Source organism: Neodiprion pinetum, chromosome 3 (genome assembly GCF_021155775.2).
Source record: "Neodiprion pinetum isolate iyNeoPine1 chromosome 3, iyNeoPine1.2, whole genome shotgun sequence".
NCBI lineage: Eukaryota > Metazoa > Arthropoda > Insecta > Hymenoptera > Diprionidae > Neodiprion > Neodiprion pinetum.
The window spans coordinates 38,332,323-38,356,473 of record NC_060234.1 but is presented as its reverse complement, the minus strand read 5'-3'; the positions used below and the strand labels follow the sequence as shown (position 1 = coordinate 38,356,473).

Genomic DNA, 24,151 nt, shown 5'->3' with positions numbered 1-24,151 from the left:
CTTGAGAGTTTCAGAGAGAGCTACCTACATTCTAACTCATTACTCATTATAGAGAAACAATTATCATCATAATGAGGAAGCGGATAGTGGCGTAAAGATGAAAAAGAAATTTTATTCCTATTTCGCACGGCTCTTTGTACGGTTCCGCAGTAATGAGTTGGACATTTTTTAGCCAAAAAATTGCGCTCAGCGTTTGTCTATGGATCGAGTCGATGCGGTCGGTCAAGTTCTGCAACGTTCTGCAACTTTCTTCCTCCGGGTGGAATTGATCGAGTATCGACGTCCCGGGCTCATTTGTATGTAGGATACACGCGTGGCTGGATTGTGCATGTATCGCTCGGCTTGATGGTACCCAATTTAATCCGCTCTGGAGCAACTCGATATTCTCCTAATCCCTCGGTAAATATTTCCTGTATCGGTCTTATAATCCGGGATAAAGCGGCGCGCGCGCGCTTGCGCTAAGTGAACGAGCGATTCGCGTTTATACGTACATACATACATGTACAGAGCGATCGGGTTCGCTTATACGGAATTGCAAGGAAAGACGACGACGAGTGCCCGCGTACCTGATCCGAGTACCATTCCAGATACTCATTCTGTGTGGCCTTTCGTAGAATACTCCCGATCGAAATCGAGGAATTCGCTTCTGTATCTAGGAAATTGCAGCTGCAGACACGACGACGGTACTTTGATTAATCAACTTTTCTCGCGTCTTAATTAACGGCGCGATAATACGTAGGTGTATACATAAGTGTCTTTTGCACACTTACGTAATTATGTCAACGAGCCGAAACCGACTTGCGTAACCGAACACGCCATTAGTTTAGCTCGATTTTGAAAATAAGCTTTGCGTATCGTTTCGAATAATATTCAATACCGGGAGTCTAAATCACAAACGAATTAATTTCCCACCATTCAGATTTTTTTTCTCTTTATTTCCTTCCGCCACGGCTGAGAATGATTAGGTATGCGTATAGCGGGTAATATTCTTAGTATTCTCAGATGATTCACAAGGTCGCGAAGTGCTGCGTACATACGTATGTAACGCAGCTCGGTTGCCATCTCGGCCGTACATAGACGGTCTTCCGCGTATGAAATTATACCCGATATGTTGTACCGCGGGAGTTTACACAAATAGCGGAAGAAATCGGACGAGTTTTTGCAGCCAATCAGCGGTTGCGCACGGTAATTACCTCAGTCGTTGATGATTAGTGACGTGTGGTCAGCATTAAGAATAATTAATCATTGGAACGAGCCCGCACAGACATAGTCCCTCCCATTATGTTAATCGTCTTTTTATCACCATTTAATGATACTCACAATCTCATCCCAGATTTAATCACGATCAAGTCATAACCGTACATGTATGCACGTATCTGCCTGTTATATGACCTTACGCATGTATGTGTATGTCTCTGAACAAATTGTTTTCGAACTCGATATCACGTGCCGAATGTGTGTTACTTCGTCAGGCAAAGTTGGCCTACCGACTTGAGGCTTCGTCTTTCTTTCGAATGCGTGATCTAGAAAATCATTTCTTTCCCATTAAGGCGATTCGATCGCGTAACAAGTTAACGTACCTTCCAGATCCTTCTGTCCTCTTTCTCTGTCATACCATTGATCAAAATCTATTTTAGCGAACATTTGATTCGTGAATGTTCTCAGATTCGAAACGATCGTTAATTAAACGAACAAACTTTATTCAGCTAGTTTTCAGTACCTGTCCGGTAAGTTTTTTCAATTATCGTTGCAAATATCTGTGACTCGATTCGGTTCAGGCCGGAATCTCCACATCGGTATAAAGGGATAATCTTGATCGTCAGATCAAAATGTATAATCGGTTGTGCGTCCCTTGGCAGAATCTACCGTAAGTCTTTATTTATCGGCTGTCGTTTCGCGTGCGAAACAGCTGTGCGAGAGGTGCGTTAACCTTGAAATCAATCGATTAGCCAACGTTGGATATTCCGTGAAAAGTATCGGCGAACCCCTCGGTGAAATTACACGTTAAAATATTTCTAATCGTGGGTACGCCTCGCGACTGTACAATAAACTGCAGTAACGAATCAGCGAGAAACGACATTTGGAAAACGCAAAGCGAGCTCTGCGTTTCGACTCAGCGTGTCGCCGGCGCTGTTCTCGCACCCGAGTGCATCGCGTAGCGGCTACACCTTTCTAAAATGAAATCTTAATAGGATTAGGGAACGCCAATGCCCGCATGCCCTCGGGCGTCATCCCCCGTGGCTACGCTCCTAAGGGGTGAGAAGTCACACCCCAGCTGCTCGGGGCCACCGGCTACCGACCAATCGGGCACCCGGTCATAAAGAAAAGGCGTTCTACGTGCCGATTGGCCCGCTTCCGGCGCGTTGATTGCCCGGAAAATTGTGCGTGCGAAGAACCCGCGTAGTGCGAGATTCGATAAATTGATACAGGATATCGGAAATTTGTCGATCCCATCTTACAACTTTCCTAATTCCTTCGTGCACCGCGCGTTGGGGGAGAACACTTTTTTTGTCGCAATTTTATTGCGAGGTGCGAAGGACGAGACGTATCTCGTGCATCCTGGAACGGTGACCCGGGGTCGATCGGATCACGCGGGGCCGATGAAACACCTTGCGACACGCAGAGCGCGAGGTGTCGGTTCACCGTCACGTTATATACCATCGGGGGAATATTAATTTATCAATCTTTTTACCATCTCTCCAACAACCGTGTCATATAACATTATCATAAATCATAATCCATATACATATGCTCATTACGGCTCAGCTCGCTACCAGTCATTAGAACGTTTCGTGAAGTCTTGTATCGTAGCGTTGAAGCACGTCACGATGTTCCTGCGTAGGTTACAGTACCCGCCACTCGGACAATCATATTATCTCCGGTTGATTTGAATAATTTTGTCAATTAAGTAATTGTAATTAACCTTACTGTTTCGATATATAACACGATACACGTATAATACGAATATACGTACCGCCACACACACACACGCACGCGCGGTTGTCTGCGATTGGAAATAAATCAACCTATCCCGCTTAATCGATGTTTTTTTAATGGACATTGAGTGTAGACATGTTAACGACGGTCCGGCATCACGATAACGAGAATTAAAGTGAAACAGCTGCTAGGGTCTTGTAGGTATACCGTTACGCCTCGACCGCGAGTAGACTGTTCGGTAATTTTTTGTGAACGAAACAAATCGGTGACACGCGTTCGCCTTTTTCAACAGCAATGCGTTCCGATCTTGGCAATGGTTCGGAATTGGCTTTCGGCGGTCTATCGCAATTATTGCCGACTGGTTTGGGTAGAAGATCAGACCGTTTATGAAATCTCTGCAATGGCATCCATCCGTGCGGCCGAAGTCGTTGATACTACGGTTTAATCACTGGATCGGAGGACTCGACGAATCGCGTCGAGCCTTTCGCAGCAACGGCGTGGAAAATAACCCTCGTATACCTGTGTATAAGTTAACCTGTGGAAAAAAATGCTAATTCGATGTTGTTTAACGCGGTTAAAATCGAGCAATCCAACCTCTGTTTTGCATTTTTTAATTAATGCCAAATCGAGCGAACGACAGCTCTAACGGTGAAACAATTCAGAGGAACCGAAAGCGTGGGCAGGTGTGCCCAGATATATAATATCATGTATGTCGTGTATGTATACCCATAATGCAAGCGTGGGTCGCGACTCGCTGCGTGGGTCGTGTCTCTGAGTATACGCAAGGCTCTCCGCGAGTTGGGCCGAATGAAATTCTCGACGTCGGCGAACTTTGATTCGCGTCGGATACCCTCGATTAAGATTTACTGAGTATACTTTTGCTGTAATTTGTTGGGAATCAACGATGTTCAATTCACTCCGCGATATCTCCGACTCTGCGAGGAAAAGGTTCCCGCCTATTACGCGTCCCGTGAAATTTCAAACGCGAAACCCGGTCCCAGGCTCACCTCTATCTTGGGCCTTAGGCCCGCTCTTCTCACAAATGCGATCGCTGTGTAGCGTGCCTACAAGCGGCGTGTTTCGCCTCTTAGAACATTTCGTAACACGCGTGTACCGATGTGACAAGATTGAGACAGCGTTTCATGCGAAGCGTGAACGAGCCGGATAGATGATACAGAGATAAAACTTCAACGACAGATCCGCCACGGCGAAATGGAACGCGGGGCACATCGGTTGAAGCTCTTCCAAGCTGGGCAGTGAGTCGGGATATCCTAGAGAGCCGCGAACTGTGACACTTGGAACTTGAAACTTATCCGATGGGTTTCCGATTCGAAACTAGAACGGAGATGTTAGTTATTTTCTAACGTTCGTTTCGTCTTTTGCCTTGTTTCACCTCATTTCGTAAGCCTGTCTCATTTATTTGTCGGTCAAAACATGTTTCGAAAACCGTTCGGACGCGTAGACGCGTTAAGAATTGGCCGAATATTTCATCCTTAATGGTTTCTAGTTATAATAGCCGTGACTCGCGTTAATCGATCGACGCTAACTGTTTTCGATCATTTTTATTGCAAATTGCACCGAGGTTAATGCCGGGGTTATGAAATGTACCGTTAAATACCGCTCAAGTGAAATATTTGCGCGTAATCGAACGGGGGTTAAAATTAATAAAACCACTATGTTATAGTCTGGCGATACTCGCCCGTCTAGGGTATCATTAATCCTCACTTCACTGCACTTGTTCCTACACCGTACATTTTATATATTCGTCAAAAGTATCGGGTAATTTATTGAACTCGGTATCACTGATCTGGTAAATACATCGACCCGTTGCGCGTAATTTCTGCGAATACTATAGACTTATCCACAGTCGTAGTCGTGTACAGAGTTCAATTAGTACTGAAAAATCGTTAGGCTAATGTTATCGTTTGCTCATTGATCATCGGTATATGGTTTCATATTTCGCGCATCGTCATTTACAAAGCTTTAAAACTTTACACAAGTTCAGAGATCATCATTTTTTGCTTCTCGTCATTGCCAAATCTGTTCGGACTGACCGCATAACCACGTGTTTTACATTTTTTTTTTTTCTCCTTCCTTTCTCGGACGTAGGCCGGTTGGATCGTGATTTATGAACCTCTTCGGGATAATCAAAAATGAATACATGTTTTCTTCCTATTCAACGCCACTCTTCGCAAGCATCCGTTGCAATTGATCAAATGCTGGTCGACATAATGGAAGCGAATATCCTGTATAAAAATCATCCCGATTAAATTTGATTTATCCTATTTTCGAAGGGCCAAAACTCTTCTCAACGGCAAGTGATTCTCATCCCTGTTTTTGTACACAGCAAAGTAATAGAATGTGAATGATTAGATACAGATATACAAGGCATTAGTATATGACCAAGGTTTGGTTGGGAAACTTATACGGATAGAAACGTCATGCTGGTTTCTTCGCGTTGATAATCGAGCAACAATAAGTGAGTCGTTAACTACTCGTTAAATCGCACTTCGTTCCGGCTTTGTTGAAATAGAATCAAGGTCCCAAACAACACCGTGACCACTTGTTCGAAGATTAAAATTTGAAAATTCTTCATCCTCGTCGTCAGCGCGTTAAGTCGCGCAGGCGACGGTTCTGTTTTCTCAAGTCGTCGGGGTGAAAAAGAAAAAAAGAAATTTGATTCGATATTAAACTACGTTTCACGGGTTTAATTCAGGTTGAATGTAGAAAGGTTGACGTTTGATTGGCACCTGAACCGGTAAACTCGGACTAATCAAATGCTCGAGGAGAACATCGGTTGAGACATTTCGGTGTTTTCCCATGCTAGTCGACCGGACGTTACAATTTGTTTCTATATATCGCTGTCACCATATACTTTCGTGAGTCAGATTCAACGCCGGCGTGATATTTTGACGAAGCAGCCTAAGCGACGTGATTAATTAGGCATGCAGGCTAGTATATCAGATTAGGTACGCTGGCTAAATGTTAATTCGGTTCCCGTTTGAACGAGCGAAAAAAAATGAATATTTTCACATGGTCCCATTGACTCTTTGAATCATTGAAATCAGGTTACCGTATATCTCTCCGTATTATTGACGCGTAATTCATCAATCTCCAAATATATAAAAATAATCGTCTACCAATCCCTCGGCGATACTCCCACTTTTCATCCCAATGAAGAATCTGTGATTAATAATTCGTTTTGTCACGTTCAAACCGCATCCATTTATATATTTTTTCCTCACCTTTATTACTACTAGTATTATTGTTACTGTTATTTTACGTCACAGTTCACGAACTGTCTCGGAATGGAGAAACTCTGGCAGAGACAAGAGGCGTGATCGCGACTGTATTGCGAATTAATATAATAACACGGAGGACGTCGACGTTTGGATTGACAATCGCATCGCCAACGTCATCGCTGCCGATTTCACTTGTCGGGTATCGACTATCGACTATTTTTAATCACTTTGTGTATTTTCATAATGTAATTTAACAGTGCAGTTTTAATCACCCTCAATTCATTATCCCGGTAATGACTTTCGCCGCCGGCAATGCGACTGTAGGATTATAGCTGCAGGTATTCCCACGTATATATATATATATATATATATGTATGTATATATGTGCGGCAAAACCGGTCCATTGTCAAATCACTTGAACGGTTATACGAACTTGACGGCCATGCAGCGTGCAGTAACAGGAGCCGTTGTCATTCCGATTGACAGAGCAGCCGATCAAATCGCATAACCGATAACGCGGGGTTGTGAAAATCACGTACTGAAAAATAAACAACGAGTTGTCGCCGTTGTGAATTGGTGGCTCCTCGACGCGGACCGAAAAGAGAGACGTGATTATCTTCACCGACTCCGACCATGTATGGGGATCTAAAATCTAGATTCTATTCTCTATATGGCCGTGTTATTAATAATTGTGAATCTCGAGTGAGGTAGCGATTATTTATCTAGGAAACCTTGGTTCTCTGAAAAGGTATGACCGCAGCAGAGGGTCTTTCCTCACTCCTGATTCTCCTGTACGTATATGCTCCTCTATGGCATCGAGATTATTCCAAGGCATAACCACGCGTTGCGCAACGGCCAAATATCGCATAATGACCAACGACACTTAATAGCCGTGTGGCTCGCTCTAATGAAATTTATTTACATAACATTTGCCCGATGGTTTTGAGCAAAGTGTAACAAGCCATTGTGGGCCTTTGTCCACTGTCTTAGCTGGAATCGGACCGGGCGTAGGCTTGATTCAGCCGCGGGAGAGCATTGAAAACCACCGACATGGGTGTATTCATTTAACGAGTGTCAATTATCCTTAGTTATTCTTGCGAGTTGAACCTGCGGACGCCACCGTTCCCGCATTCATCTTAGACTCTTTTTACCCTCCTTTATTTTCTTCTTATCCTTCTTCGTTTGTACACCGCGGTCGTATTTTTATTTCCACCATTACTCCACACCTGCAGCTTATTCCTTCGTGCTAAATTACACGTTCGACTAAGACACGAAGCGTGGACAGAACACAGGCCTTGCACACCGACACGCCAAGCCCAACATTACGTTATACAGTGTGTCTTGATCGAATCGCCGTACTGCTTTCTTGACGGTCCTATGAAATTTAATTTTTAACTTGATGCAAATATCGTGTCGTTGATGCAGTTCGAAATGCAGGCTCGTAGCAAACTCTCGGTCACAAATTTCTGCAATTACATTTGGCGTATGCTGCCATAAACTTCTCCGATATTATCGGAAAATGGTTCAATCATGTGGGTACATTAATTGCATGCGTATATAATATTCAGAGACCATAGATCCAAACAATGATAAAATGTTTTGCAGTATTACTTGAGTTTTTATTTCGAAAATGTGGGCAACTTAGCTGTAAACCGAAAACTACAAGTCTATAATGCCTCACCGGACTCTTTCCTCAGCTGAGAAAAACTTCTTGCCTTGAAATAAGCATGGCTCGAATCGTCGGGCCCTTTTTCCGATCTCGTTTCTTCCCGAAGCTCTTCGCAGCGTGTCCCAAGTCTGGTCTTTCTCCGTCTTATAACGTACCAGTGGCAGAGCAAGTCGCAATTGTTCCTTCTCTCTCCTCAGTCGCGTGCAGTTGGCGGTGCTAATTGTGCAGAGCTTCACTCTGCCTTCCGAGGATACCGGAGCGACCTTGCGCGCAACACCGTGCTTGGAATGACGGTAACACCGAGAAACGACCGAAAGGCCTTACCACTGTTATTAAGAAAACCCAGCAGCATTGCGGTAGCCGAGCTCGGACTGTAATGTAGATTATCGAGTATACAGACTGACTCCCATTTGCGATGGCTTCGTTATCCGACGGTCGGAGATTTATCGGAGTTTCTCCGTGAAGGTTGAAAAATCGAGGATCATCGACGGAAGCTTACTCGTATACACACAAACATCGATTTACGTCCATGAAAATCTGTCAAGCCAGTCCTTTTCAACTTTATTTTCTTCTTCTAAAATCCACGGTAATCACCATTCGTCTGGCTTATACCTGCACTACAGGCGCTTCCTACTTGTAGCTGGTAAGTGAGGAGTTGGTTACAAAGTAGGATGTAAAACGGCACGTTGGAATGTGCAGCGTCTAATATCGAAGGAATATCTGTAAATCAAACCATTCCGGGTGTGATTACCAACACCCGTGGCGAGTGCTCACTGCCCACTAAGCTTGTATAACCGACACCTTAGCGACCGCGGGAAACTCCACTCGTATGCTACTTCAGTAGCTTTTGCATCTCGTCGTCTCTCATTAATTATTATTCATTCCTACCGTAGCCGTGTACTTTGGTACTAACACTTGTGCATTCGCGTGTTTGCTCCATCACGCGTGTCTGGTCTTATCGAGGCGAAACCCCATCATCTCGTGCAGTATGCAAATTGTATTTCCTAGTGTAAAACTGATTTGCTTCGGTGCAAGAGTGGACGGTCATGACTGGTTTACGAAATGACATACGAAATGATTGATACCTTCTTCAATTTTAACAACACATTCGCCCCGAATGAACTCAACAATTCTCTCAAGGTCAGGAGTCTTCGATAAGTCTGGATAAAAAATCGATCCATTCTCAATTTTGTAGGAACTAAGTACCTCAGATGACCCGATCTCTTCTTATTCTAAAAATCACAGCGTGTAACAAGGTTTCGAGGAATCACAGATCAAGGCTTAGCTTGTGATGTATGTATTTTCAATCTCTACACCATCTTCTGGTAGATGGTGTCTAGGACAAGTCGCGTGTACGGCTTCCCCGTTCGGCACCTGATATACCTGGGATCGTGTCGCGTACCTGTCCCCGTCATAGTGTACACACAAGTATATGCATATATACGTATACCAACATACCTACACCATATGCAGTCGGTTAGTAGGTACAATTTGTCACCTGGCGTCGTGGATATAACACGGTAACGAGCCAGCCTAGGTGCTAAAAGGTTAGTCACGACTTCCAGGACACAGTGTCTCCGCCTCTCATTCGACTTCCACGAGAGATTAACTGTTATCGCTCCGCACAGCGCAAGTTCCTTACCGGGTACATGCCTGATATTCCATGAGAACTCATCGCGCCTCGTTATTTCGTGATAAAACCAAATTTTTGTTAACTTCGACTCAAAGAAGTACAGCGATAGAAGGAGTTTTTTTTTCACTTCAACAAGATGCTTGTAACCTTCATTTACGCCCGGCGAAAAGATAAGGCACGATGGTCTTCTGAATGAACTCGGCTCATCGACGGGATGCGGCGTGGCTAGTGGGCGTTACAAGTGCCGGTTAATAGCAAAACTACCGAGCGAACTACGGTGTAATTTTCATTCCAACGGAAACGAGCCTGAGCACTGCAGGATGGCAACAAGAGCAAGCCGACCACCGCATCAATGAAAGTTGGCATCCAATCGCGTGTCCGAACGTGGCGTTGTACATATAATGCAGGTACGCGCTTTACGTGGAAGTCATTGGGAATTCTGACTTTTTCAGGTGACCTTGTAAGTCAATGATTTATGCGCGGTAGCTGCGATATGTGCGCAGCAGACAATGTCGTAAGTATATCATAAACACTTATCGGAACGATACGAAACCGAAAGCAGAATCAGCATGTCGGAAATTGAGTCAACGTTATCTCGTTTCGTTAGAAACTGAAGTAAATTCCACGGAGCGGGTTCAACCGATCCTTCGAACTTCAGGTCGCGCATGTATAATAGTCTGAATTACGAAGAGGATAATTTGCCTGCTCACATATGCATAGCAGTGAAGTATAGCCTGAAAAATAAATAAATTCGAACGTTGGAGAAGGTGAACTTCCAGGGGGGCCGCGGGCTCGCAGACTAATTAAAAAGGGCTGCAAAGTGTCGGTAATAAAATAACGCGATAATCATCTGGTTGATTATTTAACCTGAACGGTTAATTAGAACAGTGTAATTAACATCGTTCGCGCACGTACCGCGACGCAATTTATCATTCTCATCGTCACATATCTGCGGGCAAACGAGCGAGCCTGCTTTCAAGCTCAACTTATGAATCGACAAATTCGAGCGTACGCCGATAAGAACATTACATCATCCTGTGCTGACATCTACCGCTCGACGATACTGGATTACAAGTTTGCAATATATGCGCGGAAGTTGTAGCGCGGTATTGCTGATTCTGTAATAACTGATTACTGCAGTGAAAGATGAAAATTATGTGGTTACACACGTCGCCTACACGTGGTTTTATACAGCGTTGTGCACCAACTGCCGGCGCCTTGGCCGCAACACTTCTACCTTTTTCCTCCTGCGAGGATTATACGGGATATTCGTGGCTGTCAGCGACCGTCAAGACTTAATTACACCTGCACCCTGCACGAGCCGGATTTATTAATCGCGGGTCGTTGTTTTATCGCGTGCATACCTGCACCTGTGTCGTTTATGCAGTCAGACCCTGCGGGTGATCGTGGTATAACGCCTTTACCCGGAGTCGATTTACGTGACGGTTTCACGTTCGGAAAAGGTTACGCAAAGCCGAGGCTTGCAACAAGTTGTGCATGTGCATACGCCCATACACATATATATGTACGCTTACACGAGCAGGTGAGAACCACAGTCGAGGAACGGTCCGTGTCCTGGTGTCCCCGATGATAACGGATCCTGGTCAAGACGTGGACGGCCTATTAAGTTATTAGTTACTACCATTAAAAGTCAACTGGCACTGATCTTTGCCTCGTGGTTGAGATCCGCGTTCTCTTCAAAGATACACGACTTATTCATGGAGCGATGATGCGTAGTTTCTTTTGGCTTTCATTTCTGAAATTACACACCCGTCAAATCAGAGGTTTTGAAAATTACTACGCGTGCTCGTTTAAACACGGATGGCCAAATTAATTCATCGTTTGTACTCTATCGAATCACGCGACTTTTTCGGCAGAAGGTAAATTTCCCGGTAAATTGATCAGTGATGGTCAACGAATTCTACAGATACCAAATCATTACTGCAGGTACGATCCCGGAATATTGAGGACTCGTAACACGCAAAGCCACTTCAACTAAGCAAACTGAGTCGATCCGAGTGAGGACAGTTTCTCAAGAGCCTTGGAGGCTTCTGCGAAGACGTTGTGAGTCTGTTTGAGATGTCTGTCCAGAAAGTCCTGCGGAACTCGTGTACCTACCTACGATTGCATGTGAAGTAGTACAGGCCTCTTCACGAAGTCGGTATACTGCAGTTTTGAGCATGCAGTGCAGACGATGAATAAACGGCGCTGAGTGTTTTCAGGAGTGTTGAAAAGTATTGCAAGCAACGGCGAGAACTCACGACTGCAGCGTACACTCGACGATGATTCTAGTACTATCCAAAAAGATGTCCAGTGTTGAATGAAAGAAGAGGTCAAGTTCACAACGGAATCGCATTTCAATGTGTATTGAGTAGCATATCTTCATCGGCGTGGAAACGGAGCGAAAATTCCTTCCAGTTCGACTATACACGTTTGATAGTAACACTTTCGCCGTACTTAATTCCCGCGCGAATGAGTGAATCGATCGAACCCTGGGAGGAGTTACTTTTCGATCACTAAATCACATGTTTGGTTAGAAAGTCGAGCAAAAAGAAAAAAAATCAATGGAATCGAAGCGTGTATAATAATTTAAGTATATCTTGGATGAATACGGTGTAATAATTCAGACTAATCCGAAATTTCTCCGCAAGATTAGATCAATCAGATATTCAATGGGAGTGATGATGGCTCAGAACTGTGTCCGACGTCAATCATCACGTCTTGTTTACATGTGAATCGTTCAGGTTACACCGTTACCCGACTGTTTCGGCCCCATGTGAGGGAGGAATAGAAAATGATTTATGGTTACACGCTCGCGGGCCTCGATCTATTTGGTGTATAATTGGATAAACGGTGTGGCCTATTTGCTTGCCCATGGTAAATCATGGCCTAGTTAGCTTCGAGTGTGAGAAGAAGTAGAAAGAAAAAAATGGGAGACGTGAAAAAATGGACGCGTTTATTATAGTTTATTGACTGACGAACGGCACGTGTCGTCGCTAAATCGTGAGAAGCTGAGAGTTCAACGGAGGAGTAATAAAGATCACCGCCTAGGCGAAAAAGACGATTAAAGTTAAGGTTCCAATTCTTAAATACAGAAACTTAATCTGAGCCGTGATGGAAAATCGTTATAACATGGATCATAGGCAGTAAAATGGTTTAAGCTTACTTCGGCTATACAGAGTTAGGAAGCTGTAACATTTTTATAGTCAATTCGTATAACTGCATAGGAAATGAGCATAATTACAACTTCTTAGGTAGCTCGGTAAGATGAATTTATTTTGACAAAATCGTTACGTACGATCGTTTTATTGGATGGTCGAAAACGCTTGTACCGTAAATAGCGATAATTACGATGGCCGATAAAAAATACGATTCTTAAGATCATATGGCCGCTGCAGTACAGTAAATTTCCAAGTTAATGTAGGATCCCGGACAGCTGTTGCTGGTTTTATTAGCTCCTTGTTTCTCCGCAAATCAGTCCGCGCTGACTTTTTTCTGCATACGAAACTGATATTTGCAAAATATTTTGATAACGCATAAGAGCGACTTTGCTCTCAATTAACGTGATCTACACTCGTAATTTCAACTTATCTAGTAAGTTTTTACACAATCCAAATTGCCTGGCGTCATTTTATCCACCGCGTATGGAAGTTGCGGGAAGTCTGGAAGTGCACGTATGCCAAGGAAGATCAATAAGTTCCGCAATTCGCACAAGTAGCTACACAGATATTGCCAAGAGTTTCTACTTAATTACGAAGCATAATTACTCTATCCTTTCAGCTACCGAAGTTTCCAACACGCGTTCGTACGACTTAGCATCAAAGATCTCCATAAAGCCATCAAACATCTTAAGTTGCGTGTGCATGCGAACCGTGGCCTGTTGTTACGGGTTCGTACACTGTGCGATTCTCTGAAAAATTATCTATTATCGATTCTCTGTCTGTGGGTCATAGATCGGACAATGATCAGTTTTATTATGTGGTCATTAATTGGTAGAGGGAACGGGTTCGAAACGATTTGCCACGTAAAAAGAATATAAAAATAACTAAATGCGAACGGATCGTCTGTCAATGAAACATTCAACAGTAGGATGAAAGTGTGAATTGTTATTCATTATTTTATGCTTATTTTCATGCACATTTCTAGGAGCGTAATTGGTGCATTCTGTTCCGCAGCGTGCCGTGATCGCGATTGCAATTGGTACGTACCTGTTTGTTTATACTGCGAACCATCGTTTCATACATGCATTATATAGCGCGTGGAGAGTGAGACGAAGAAACTGCGGCATATAAGAATCAGGAAACCTTGGCACGCCTAATTAACCTAAACAATTTGCCAACGGTAATGGCTAATTGTCCGTAAGCTGTACTACAGGAGTTATAACATATAAATGGCAGTAAACGTTTCTGAAAAATGATTACTCCTTTACGGGAGAATCTTAAGGGCAGGACTATTTCAGAATTTATATATCTATAACTATAAGTATGTATACGTGGAGCAATTTAACGTGTAAATCCCATCGCGCGGTGAAGAGGGCACGCTTTTCTACCTTTACCGTTTACTGATAGATGATGAAAAGGAAGGATGATCTATCGATCATGACTCGCTGCTCTTTTAATACCAGCTGTAGGAGTTACCGCGATTATATGATACAAGTTGGGTGCCCTATTGAAAGGAGATGACGATTAAATCGCGAATAAATCTAACAACTATATAAGTATGTGCATACATTGTATAAATGCCCGTTCGCGATTTCGTAGTAAACAACGTGTCAAATGTCAAGAAACACGCGAAGCCAGGTATTTTTTATCAATCTGTACAATTACTTTCATCGAATTAATACTCTTATTTTTTAACCAATTAATTATATTCATTCTTTTTTCTGCCTGGACTATTATGTACATTTTCAGACCAAAGTTAGTTTTGCAAAACAGCAATGACAAGTGTGACCACGTGGTAAAGAAAGTAATAATTTAATTTTAGAGAAAAAAAAAGCGGAGAAATTAAATAGTGTCCGAATTAAGTAGCTTGAGAATATGTTATATACTCTTCTGGATAAAATTGCGAACTGCAAAATAAAGTAATGATCTGCAATTAATAAGGTTGTAAAACAACGTGTATACGTGAATCCATCTATACACGGTGAGTTATTAACATTTATTTTCTCTCACCTACCGTCACCCTTCTCGCTCTCTTCTTCTTTATCCACTTTACCAGACGTTATATATCATTGCTTCGTTACATGCGTGCGTGAAAGGATAGTTTCAAGCTTTTTTCGAGGGATATGAGAAAAAAATATGATATAAGACGAGTGAGAGTTACCTAGTGAGAGAATTCACGTCGCGAGTAACACTCGTCGATCAATTAAGCGAACGAAGTCGCATTTAAAGCGCAGTTGCCTCCTTCGAAATATGATTAACCACAGGAAGCGATCGTGGTTACTTTTTTTCTCGTGCTATCCACATCGAGCAAAATCCTTGGAACGGCTGCAGACGATGAAAAATAAATTAAAAACTGTTTTTTTTTTTCTTTTTCTTTTAATTTTTTTTTTTTCTCTCTTTTAATTTGTTCCATTCGCTCCTGTACGTAAGTGATAATAATTTCTAATCAACGTTGCTAGTGAAAATCCGGGCGTAAACATGACGCCTATTTATTTGCTCCATAAATTAACGTTTCATCAAACTGAATATATAATACCTGCATAGGTTGTAATTTCATCTACGGAACGTAAGATGTAGGCATATGATATTTATTTCGTCTAAGCGATCGCGATATCCTCTCGAACTTATCCTTGCTACAAGTCTATCGTTCTATCCGTTTTACAACCTCTCGTTCGGTATTAATAACCCTGAATAAAAATGACGCAACGGAAACTAATCATTTAATTTTAGAGAATTAAAAGGCTGCTGTGTAGCGGAGCTGGCCGTAGCTTATACGGCAGTCGCTGCAGAGTAAAATAAAACTCATTCGAATCTCCTGTGTTCACTTATAATGTATCCTGGACGCGGCTAATCGCGCGCAGGCACTTAACGATGAGCTATTAACAACCATCGAGCACAGAAGATCGCTAATTGTCCAATGTAATTGCAGTAATCAGGTCGCACGGTGTGTCGATCGATCGTTTTATTTCTTCCCCCATACTCATATCTCAGGTGTGTTAAGTTAGCCGTGCTTCGCAGCCTGGCCAAGGTAGAAGTAAGAAAGAGAAATTTGCCTGTTGATTAAACCCTTCGATGGCCGTATCACGAGTCATCTAATTTTTGAGATTCTATTTCAACGAAACATCGGAATTAGTTGACAGTTTTCAATTCTGTCAATCATGCCAACTAACCCTGCATAGAAATTTATATAATTGGCGTGCATGTAACACATACGTAACGCAAAATGAAATTTGACGAATGGGGTTTGTTTCGTCACAGAATTGCCGATACACTAAAATTTTACTTTACATCTGCGGCTTACAGTGTAACACTGAAATTTTATGGCGAAACCGGTCGTTCGATCTGAGTGATTATCACGGCCATATATTAATGGGCCGAACTGAAACGAGATGTGTGCCGAATATGAATTCGATTTTGTATAATGTTAAATACCGTTAAATGTTTGGAAGTCTCTTATTAGCGGTGATTATAGGCCAGAAACATAGTAGTCCAATTTTCGAATGTGCCTTGTTTCGATCAATAACCAACCAGATGTTAGGTTTTGTTCGATTACTTCTTTTGCTCTGTACAAATTCTCTATAATTCGAATTCTGCCGATGTAAAAAATGGCGAAAAAAAAACTTGGCCAATTTAATTACAGGAGGTGAAACAAGTTTACGCATGCTTTGAGAATAAAATAATATTGATCGCGAGTAAGCTATGAACTGTGAACAGACTCAAAGAGGAATCGATTCCAGCTGAATTTCTCGACAGACAGAAAAAGGGACAAAAAAAAAAGAAACAAAAAGAACACGAAAAATTGAGCCCCATTGAAGCAAAGTAAGATATTAACTCCGTTTTTCCTCTCGTTTATTCCAGGCATGAAGACGTCGGAGAGAGGCGAAAAAGGGATGCTTTCTGGGAACGCTCAGCCTGCAGACGTCTTCTGCTCGGTACCCGGCCGACTTTCTCTATTGAGTAGCACCAGCAAGTACAAAGTGACGGTGGCAGAAGTCCAAAGACGGTTGTCACCCCCGGAGTGCCTCAACGCTAGTCTTTTGGGCGGCGTTCTGAGGAGGTAAGTTAATGTCGCTCCAACATCTCTTCACTTCCCCGCGAGCGTAATTTTCGATGACTGTATTTCTCACCTATGTTTCATAATTTTTACTGTCGTATCGTCGGTTCGTCACGCAACCAATACATGTATATTATAAGAACTTGCGATATTGCCTCAGGGATTTTGCTTCGAGTCATTTGACCATTGGCACTCAACGGGACAAAAAGGATGAAACTGTGGGAGAGATTTTTGACGTTTGAAAAAAGCGGCAAAACTCCCGCTAGGCTGACAATGAGTAAGAAAACACCGGCTTGAAATGGTTTTACTACGTTCGGTCGTTGCGTTCCCGTCCACGGTATTCCCATTCACGACCATCATTCTCACGGGTGGCTCTCGAGAGTAAATCCCATTCATGCGTTTCGTACCGTCGTTTCAAGCAGCTGCTCTTCTCCCGGCTGTTGCTTGTTTCTAGATTTTATGTCGCACTCGCGAGATGAGGCAGAAATTTATTACGAAATCCCCTAGTTCCGACTGCACATCTTCAGAATGACTTGAAATAATTATTGTTTAAGCCTAAAAACCCAAAGACTAGTAATAATGTGCAATCGGTTTGCTAACGAGCCGTAAAATCAGTGGAAATTGTCGGTCTTTGCGACTCGTAAACAGTTTAAAAACAATTTGCAGCGGTCGTTTCATTTTTACTTTATTCAAAGTGGGTTTATTTGAGAATTTTCTGTTCGAGTCGTGTGAAATGAATAATATTTGCAACACACTTGTATTAAGAGCTTTCGGAGTAGCAAATTGTTATAATTGCTATTTTTGATTTTCAATTTCAACGCAGTGTAATTACCTACAAGTGTGGAATGAAGTTGCTTCAAGTAACGAGAGGATCAAAACGATTGTCAAAATGAGAATTAGCTTTGTCAGCTGCTTTGTGGGTTAGGTATGTTTAAATGCAGCAATGACTTTGGTTGGTTCATCGGTTGAAAATCAAATCTTCTAACTGAACGATTGTCGAATTAACGAATCAACTCCGAGTCGAAATAACCGGACAGCAGCCATTAGTATATCCAGTTGAAAACATTTACGAATGAGTTTATAAATAGAAAGTAAAACCTACAAAACGGAGCTCTGCTAGCTCATGCTGCCTAATTAACAGCCACAAGTGGAAGCCATGTCAGATTTTTTATCATTCATTTATTTATTTTTTTTTGCTATTGCTATTATTCATTTCGGAATGTTTTACGGTAGGTAGGTACTTAACGTGACACCAAGACCTTTACTGATCTTGAGAATTTAATATTATTCAATGGGATATTGGTCAAAACAACACGACTTTTAACTCGGACGTAGAATCCTTTGTATCGGGTGGGTAAATGTGTCATAACTGAGAATTGAGAAATCGAGATTAGACGATGCGTTTCCTGGGTGGAGACTAAAGAATACAAGAATGAATAAGATGGAAGAAAAGATCGCCCCAAGTCTGAACTCGTTGCGAACAGCGATTTAAAAGATATTACAACCAAAAAACGAAAGGTTTCTCCGTATTTTCTCAGCTCTTGCTTTTACGATGTTGATGTTATCTATTTTGCGTTCCTGATGGTTGAGTTAGCGGGAAAATGGTCCTGCGAATTAATTCTAGCACAAAAAGTTTTTCAACTCCAAGAATCGGAAGGATTACCCCTTAGAGGAAACTGAAGTTCATTTTTTCACACTTTACTTGTATGTGATTTTTTTACACCTGTTATCAATAAACAGTTTGCAATATATCAATGACAATGACAAAACAGATATTTATTAAGCAAATAATATTAACATATATTAAGAAAATTCATCCACGTTCTTGCCTGTTTTTTGAGGTTTCATTCTTGATTCGTCCAAATTAGTTAAAATTGCGAGTAACGAGAAAATGTGATACAACTTATACAATCATTCGCTTTATCAAAGTCTTGAGCCTGGATCATGTTGTAATCGGGACAAAATGCCCGTTTCGACTCACTACAGTAGTCAATTTACCTGAAAATTGTTGCACAAATTATTATAAACTTTGTTCCCGCGTAGTCGGTATAACAACGTAACCATCTAGAGTGATGACAGAATCGATAAATAGTTACATAAAAAAAGGTACCTTGAATCGCGCGTGTGTGAAAAGGCAAGGCGCCGCGTCTTCATTTATCCCGCCGATACACCGAAGTACGAGTATATAATTATTTACGAAGACTCTTCAACGCAATACGCAAAAAGTGTTTCGTCGTCGAAGGTCGTATTCGCATCGCGCCGATACCTCGTACCCGGGTTTCTCCTCCATCGCATTTTCCTCGGCGCATCTCCACCGTGAATTATGACTTTCTTTGAGAACGCTATTCTCTCTATCAGAGATTCATCTTTCTAGCTTGCAGCGAAATGCGGCCCCCGCTCGTCCGTCCGTTCATTGCGCAAGGCTTTATCATTCCGCGGCTAAGAAAGAATAAATCATCCTTGTCGGGGCAGCCTGCCGCAACGCCACCGGGGTTCGAAACTTATGTATATCGATAACTGCACCGGCGGAGAAATACTAACACCGAATATCGGTGCACGGCCGTGGCACTTATTGCGTCGAGTTGTTACCCGCGGGTTCACGTGTCAATGAAACCAGTTGGCAATCGGTCATTGCAGCCATGGTTGGCCATGTACCGCAAATAACTTCTACGGCTCGTAATTCATCTTATCGGATAACAATCTGACTGATAATTACAAGTGCTGCTCACTGCTGCCACCAGAACTTGTGTCTTCTGGGCATTAGAGTGGGTAGTTTATATACTCGTAACGATTATGATGCCAGCGTTGGATATTTTCTCACACGTGATCCAGCAACGGCTCGTCATGCCGATAAAAATGTTAATTTCTCACCTGCGTGCGTGGAAGGCGTTCAGCCTCTGAGATCATACTCACTGTTCATTAATGACGAATGTCGAGGGTGGAAAGGAGGGGAACGATTGCCGAGTTTCACGGGTTTTTCCTTTACCTATATATTTTGTTTGATTATTTTTCAAAGTCGTGGGTTTCACAGCGGACAGGGAATATGACAGAGACGAATGGATCGCCGCAATGCTGTGAAGATTTAGAGGACCTGTTAACAACTAACAATGCTAGTAGCGAAGGGCTCTCGTAATCAGAGAGTTCGTGGTACTCGTCTGAAGCGAGCAGAGGAGGAGGAGGAGGAGGAGGAGGAGTGGATAACGGGAGATAGAAAATTACGCGACTTGGACCAAGACGGAGAATCGTTTGCAAGACAAGACGTCGTAATGAGTGAAGAACGCTCCTTGTCACGTTCGAGCACCCTTCAACCTTGTTCTATCCTTTCCTCTCTTCGATCAAATCGAGATGTATCTTGGAACGCCTGGCTGTACAAACGCTTAGACGCTTTGCGAGATTTGCACTTTCGAATTGTTTGTTTACTCGTAGCATATACGTACCGAAGACGATGAGATGTGGCCTTTCAAATTTTGAATATCCTTCTTTTCGACTCCTCGCTTGTATCCGGCTGCTAATGGTCGTTGCTCAGCATGAATTCATTGACTTTTACACCAAACGCGTCTCGTTCCGACGTCGCGGTCGTAGGTTGTTTTTCTTTTACCCGTCATCCAAAGTTCAACAACTTCCTGAAAATATAGCTGCATCACTTCGAAGCTTTCGTAACAGTCATCGAATTACTCGTACAGTTAACAATTATATCTGACGTCGATATAACCTTTGGTTTTCGAGCATTATTCTACTTTCCCCGGTTGATTAATGAGCATGAAAAATGCTGTCACATGCCAGAGATACGTGTGTTTTCAAAAATAAGCCCGTGTATCAGACGCAGGTTTCGCTGGATCATTCAATGGCAATTGCTAATCAGCGTTATACGTCTACGTGTTATTTATATCAGACTAAGATTCTGTATTGAATCAGGAAAAGTTTCCACCTAATTTTCATTCACTTTCATCTATAAATCGTTCGTTGGAAAGTCGGGATCGTGCGTGGTTTCATTGACGAGTGGCTTATCGGAGGGGCAGTGGTCGGTCGTTTTCTCATTGGCTAGCCCTGCAGGATTGATCGAACAAAGACGAGTACGTCATGCGTGTACGTACTGACAGCCGAATGAATTAATTACCGACTTTCCAACGGGACGAGGATAAAAGATGTCGTAAACCTGGCGAGGGAGCGGAGTAGCCGTGGAGTAGAAATAGGTTGTTAAGATACGCGGGAGGACCCGTTACCAACGCGTGCACGATGCAGTGATGGATGATGGAGCGTTTGGAAAGACTGAAAGACCACGTCTCTGTGTCGACCCGAACCGCGATACGAGGTGAAAATTCGTTTTAAAACGCGGCGAAGTTACGCACCAGATTGCTCCACCGTTCACCGGGCGTGACGTCACTCAACGGATCGCGATAGCGCCTGCGTGCCGTTATTATCGTTATTATGATTAATAACATTATTATCAGAGTGACAACCGTCCGTTTATCTTGCTTATATTATCGCATTTTCCTTCCTTTCAATTCGTCCGATCACTTGTCAGAGAGCAGACAGACCGCGGCGTTGCCCAGCGGCTCTATCGTGCCACAACCTCCAACCGTATTTTCAATTTCCCTTTTCGTTGTTACAGAGCAAAGTCTAAAAATGGCGGCAGACTCTTGAGGGAAAGGCTGGATAAAATCGGCCTCAATCTTCCGGCTGGCAGAAGGAAGGCGGCCAACGTTACGCTTCTAACTTCCCTGGTTGAAGGTAAGTTCGTCGATTTCAACGGGTACCTTCGTAAGAGATTCCAAACGAATCTAGATTCTCAGCCACTCAGTCGATTCGGAAATAAGCCGCGATCGCTGTCCTGATTTCAAAAATCATTGATTCGACGCTATTCCATAAAACTCGCGTTCAAGAAAGTGGCAAGAAACGCCTGAACTTCGCCGATCGTGAAATATTCAGTGACTCTTTGATCGTACTGGAAACAATCATTCATGTCAGTGCAAGAGCTGATCTGGGATTTGCCTTTTGCGGACTATTCCGGTTATACGACAAACATCGACGATCGCCTGACTTCTGAGCAATATACATGTATTGTATATCCAGTGAAATGGCGAGAGTATGATTCTTTCTATTTCCCAGTGATTTCGATGCCCCGGGGCGAATGAAACTGTAAGACAGGATTTCCTGCTTGCACCAAAGCGCGGATCCTTCGTGGATCAAGAGGTGTTAATGAGTAAGACTGGATAACACGCCGCCAAGAATGGACGAAGTGCACCTTTAGCCGGTGTGCAGAATTCGCGAACTATCCGGGCTCTTCTATTAGTTAGTAACGGTTTAATGGCTTAACGACCAGCGCGAGGATTGGCGGAGTGTTTGTGCGAACGCTGATTATAATTTACGATCGGTTGCCTTCCATAAAACACAGGTGAGATTCGCTACTTTCTTCATACTCTTATCTCTTTCATTTCATCCCCTCCTTTCTCTTTTTTCACCGGTTTCCACCTATCACCATGGATCGCGGTACTTTCGATGCTACAATTATTGCACTCGATGCAATATTACTCGAAGTTACTCGAACGATGTATGCAGTTGTAAAGCCGGTACCCGGAACTCATGGCATCAGCGTGTTCTTCCAAAGATCAACGGCTATCTATCTTTCATAATCATCTGGCGATAAAAATTCCGGGAAAACGTGAAATAGATCGTACAAGGATCCACGGAGCTCGAATTAATCTCCGAGACGGTATAAACCGTGGGGATGCCTCCGTCCCGTTGATGAACAATATGGAAAGTGACGTGCGGCGAGAGACGCGATTTGAAAATTCATCAAATTCTCCTCGATCGTGATCGTGGTCAATCGACCCGTCGCACTGTGCACACTCGGTAATTCAAACTGGCACCGGGCAATCGGTGTAGGACGACTTACGGAGGATCGACGACTCAGGCGTGGTCTTGCCAGGCTCGTGGGAATGTCTTGGACTGCGCTTGCTTAGTGCCCTGGACCAAGTCGCGCTCTCTTTTCTCATCCTCTGCTCTCCTCTTTCTTCGCGCTCCCTTCCTTGCCCGGTTCCGTCTTGGGAAGAGAACTACAGGACCAGGACCGGGAAGCCTTCCCACCTCTTCGTCGCCTATCTGATCGCGTCTCGACGCATGTATTACCGGCCCATTCAAGCCGTCCACTATATCGAGGCTAGCATCTGACGACTTGAACGGTAATTAGATCGTTTCGAGCATTTTACCGTCGAGCACTGTACTGTCCAAGGCTTTTATCTCACACGGGCGATTCCACAGTCACTCGGCCAGCGGCTGATACTCCTTGCGCGATAAATTCTCGCCGAATTCGAGACAGCGATTGACGTTCGAAATGTGCCCTCAACACCACTTTCTCACGAATGCTCGAGACGGAGTCGTGAGGGCCGTACGAAGGGTATCAAATGGAATGGGAGGAGACGTTGGGAAATATAGGCTTGTGCTGATTTTCCAAGCGGTTAATCACACAACACTGAAAGGCATAACGTGGCTTTGACAGAGCCTCGCAATGCCGTCAACCGGTCGACCATCCTCATGACAATATAAGACAGTGGCGGCCGTCACGTGCTCTCGGATCCTTTGGCATGAGTTAGAGTTGAGTTGAGTAGAGGTAGGCATTAGCGACGATTATGCTACGACGTATTGGACACGACGTGGGCGTCGGTACAGAGATGCACAGAGTGATCGTTAAGTGCCTGAATTTACGCAGTGGTTCCCACACTTTCGCAATGCACGAAGCTCACAATCGGCGCGTCATCTCCTTCGAAGTGTGGCGCTTTTTTCATTGTCTTGCGCTTGCGGTTGCGTGAAATAAATTTCATCCTCCTCATCCGAGTACCGTTTTTTACGTTTTGTGTGCTCATTTTTCGGCCGAAAATATCCTCGAGATAATTTTGCATATTTTACGTATTTATCACTGTTCAGATGAGAGTCTGGTACGAGACGCGTAAACCGCGAGATCCTTCTAAACAGAGGTACGTTCCATGCACGAGGCTATGAAACAGATTTTTTAACAACGTAGAGTACGCTGTTTCACGAACACAATCTCAGTAAAAATAATTCCGAGAGTAAAAAAATGTTTTTAATTTAATAACATTTCGCGCGCCGTTTCCGCAACCTGGAGATGATACCTGCGGTTAGCCCGAAGCGCGGGTGAGAGGTTTATCCTCCCGACAGGTGGCTTGCGCGTTAACGTTCATAATCTCATCCGGCGTATCGCCATCTGCATCGTAATAAATATGAGCTCGTCGCAAGGAGATTATCGTTACACGCTACGTTCCAGTTTCTTCGTGTATCCACACTCACACCGTTCACTCTTTTCTATCGCCTTCTTCGTACAGCCCAGCAGGACCCGTTTACGCAACAAGTGTCGATATACCATTATCACTGACAACTCGCCGCATATTATACATGCAAATGATTCGCCCGGCGCGAAACTGCGCTGGAATATTGGTA

General features: G+C 43.3%; 1 protein-coding gene and 1 long non-coding RNA gene across 10 annotated transcripts in view; one reads left to right on the top strand and one right to left on the bottom strand.

Annotated features, from left to right (window-relative positions):
- TfAP-2 (transcription factor AP-2) overlaps positions 1 to 24,151 on the top strand; it is a 205,845-nt gene that overhangs the window by 175,208 nt on the left and 6,486 nt on the right. For all 9 annotated transcript variants that reach the window (XM_069134837.1, XM_046619046.2, XM_069134839.1 and 6 more), the window contains 2 exons: positions 16,501 to 16,699; positions 21,309 to 21,427. In XM_069134837.1, coding sequence (XP_068990938.1) covers positions 16,501 to 16,699; positions 21,309 to 21,427 — 318 coding nt within the window. The remainder of the gene's footprint in view (positions 1 to 16,500; positions 16,700 to 21,308; positions 21,428 to 24,151) is intronic.
- LOC124215544 (uncharacterized) lies at positions 18,448 to 19,699 on the bottom strand. The gene is made up of 2 exons (XR_006882387.2): positions 18,807 to 19,699; positions 18,448 to 18,694 (listed from the first exon to the last, which is right to left on the bottom strand). It is a non-coding gene; the product is annotated as an uncharacterized lncRNA (long non-coding RNA).